The sequence below is a fragment of the Penaeus monodon genome, chromosome 21, assembly GCF_015228065.2.
Source record: "Penaeus monodon isolate SGIC_2016 chromosome 21, NSTDA_Pmon_1, whole genome shotgun sequence".
NCBI lineage: Eukaryota > Metazoa > Arthropoda > Malacostraca > Decapoda > Penaeidae > Penaeus > Penaeus monodon.
In genome coordinates, this window is record NC_051406.1 from 15,611,989 (window position 1) to 15,613,972 (window position 1,984).

Below are 1,984 nucleotides of genomic sequence, written 5' to 3' on the forward strand. Positions count from 1 at the left end.
CCAGTAGCAGCATTTGAACCAAAGCTAAATGGTGACTGTGTTTGGCTTGTTGGTGCACCGAAACTAGGAGGCTTACTGGCAGTACTACCAAATGAAAATGGACTGCTTGATGTTGTAGCAACTTGAGCAGGCTTATCTGTAGATCCAAACTGAAAAGCAGAGGAAGCCTGTGACACTGCTGGAGATCCAAAGTTGAAGGTTGCTGATGTTGATGTTGATGTGGGTGCAGCTGTAGCTCCTGCAGATGATCCAAAGTTGAAACCAGGGGATGATGTAGCTGTGGTAGTAGCAGCTGGGGTAGAACCAAAAGTAAATGCTCCACTTGGTGTAGCTTGTTTTGCTGTATCAACACTGGCACCAAAAGAGGGAGGATTGCTTGCCTTCATTGTTCCAAAACTGAATGGAGAACTAGATGATGTGGCTGCAGGTGTAGCCTTTGCTGATGCTCCAAAGCTAAATAAGGAGCTTGAAGATGAAGTACTCTGTGTACTAGGGGTAAATGAAGGTATACTTGTTGCTGTGGTTGTTGATTTAGGATCTGGAGCTCCAAACTGGAAAGGAGAACTTGTTGCAGTAGTTGTGACTGTTGTTGGTGGTGCTATACTTGATCCAAAATTGAAACTTGTGTTAGGTGCAGATGTCTGGGCAGCAGATCCCTGACTGAAAGTAAAGGTAGCAGACACAGATGAACCTCCTGGAGCAGGGGCAGAAGTTGTAGCAACAGTAGGACCAGATGATGTTCCAAAACTGAAACCTGAAGCTACGGAAGTTGTCTGAGCTCCTGAAGTCAGAGTTGAAGTTGCTGGTGCTTTGGAGTCTTGGGATCCAAAAGAGAACCCAAGACTTGGTGTGGAAGCCTCAGTCTGAGTAGTTTTGGGACCAAAAGTGAATGTAGAGCTCTGACCAGATACTGCATCACTTCCAGCACTAAAGGTAAATGGAGAAGATGAGCTTGCAGGAGGCACTGCAGGAGGCACTGCAGATGATCCCTGTGATGTTTTTGGATCAGCAGCAGCAAATACTCCTTGACTATTAGTGCTTGTATTTGCAGGAGCAGCTTGACTGCCAAAAGTAAAAGCACCAGGAACTTTAGGTTTTTCCTGCTGGTTTTCTACATTTTTACCATCTGTTGCACTTGCTGGACTAACTGCAGAAGTAATCGAGGATGATTTGTTAGAACCAGGAACAACAAAAGTGAAGGCTGAAGACACAGCTGTACCAGAACTGACCTGAGATGCTGTCTTTGATAAGGTACTCCCTAAACTAAACATTCCTTGATTGGTTTGTTCACTAGCTGTGCTAGATGGTGCTGTCAGAGGCATTATGCCACTTATCTGACTCAAATCTGAACCAGGTTTCAGGGGTGCAAATGCAGACTCACTTGAGGTTGCACCAGCTAAGAGAGGATTTTTGGCTACTACAGATGAAGATGTTACAGCAGTGGGTGTGTTGGCTGATTGAGTAACAGCAGTAAAAGATGTGGATACAGTTGGTGTGCTAAGGCTTGTAACATCACTACTGGCTGGGGGAGGAAGCTTCAAGACTGCTGTCACTGAAACATTACTGCCACCCTCATCCCCAGCTGATTCAGTTGTCTTTACTGTATCAGTTTCTTTATTTACTACAGAGGTAGATGGTGGTTTGAGAGAGAATGTGAAAGTTGTGGTCACTTCATTCTTGTCTGTCTCAGCTGTTGTAGTGGTACTACTTGACACACTTGTTGATGCTTCGTCTGGAGCAGTAGTCCTCAATACAGAACTTACTGTGGTTGAAGTTCCTACAGTGTCTATAGATGTTGCTGCTAGTGTAGAGGATGTGGATGGTGTTGGCTGAGATACACTTCCAGACTTTGATGATTGACTCTCTTCATTTTCTGTGAATGAGAAAAATATAATGATAATTCAACACTGTAGTTTTTCCGACTTCTTCTGGTATACTCCTACTAGTGCTAAATGTGGGATTCTGTTCAAACTGAATGCCATGG

The 1,984-nt window shown here is 44.3% G+C and overlaps 1 protein-coding gene across 1 annotated transcript in view; it reads right to left on the reverse strand.

Annotated features, from left to right (window-relative positions):
- Window positions 1-1,984, reverse strand: part of LOC119586272 (nuclear pore complex protein DDB_G0274915-like) — a gene marked incomplete in the record, with an annotated part of 20,387 nt that overhangs the window by 7,235 nt on the left and 11,168 nt on the right. The window contains 1 exon segment of the mRNA XM_037934977.1: window positions 1-1,873. Within this exon segment, the coding sequence (XP_037790905.1) occupies window positions 1-1,873 (1,873 nt within the window).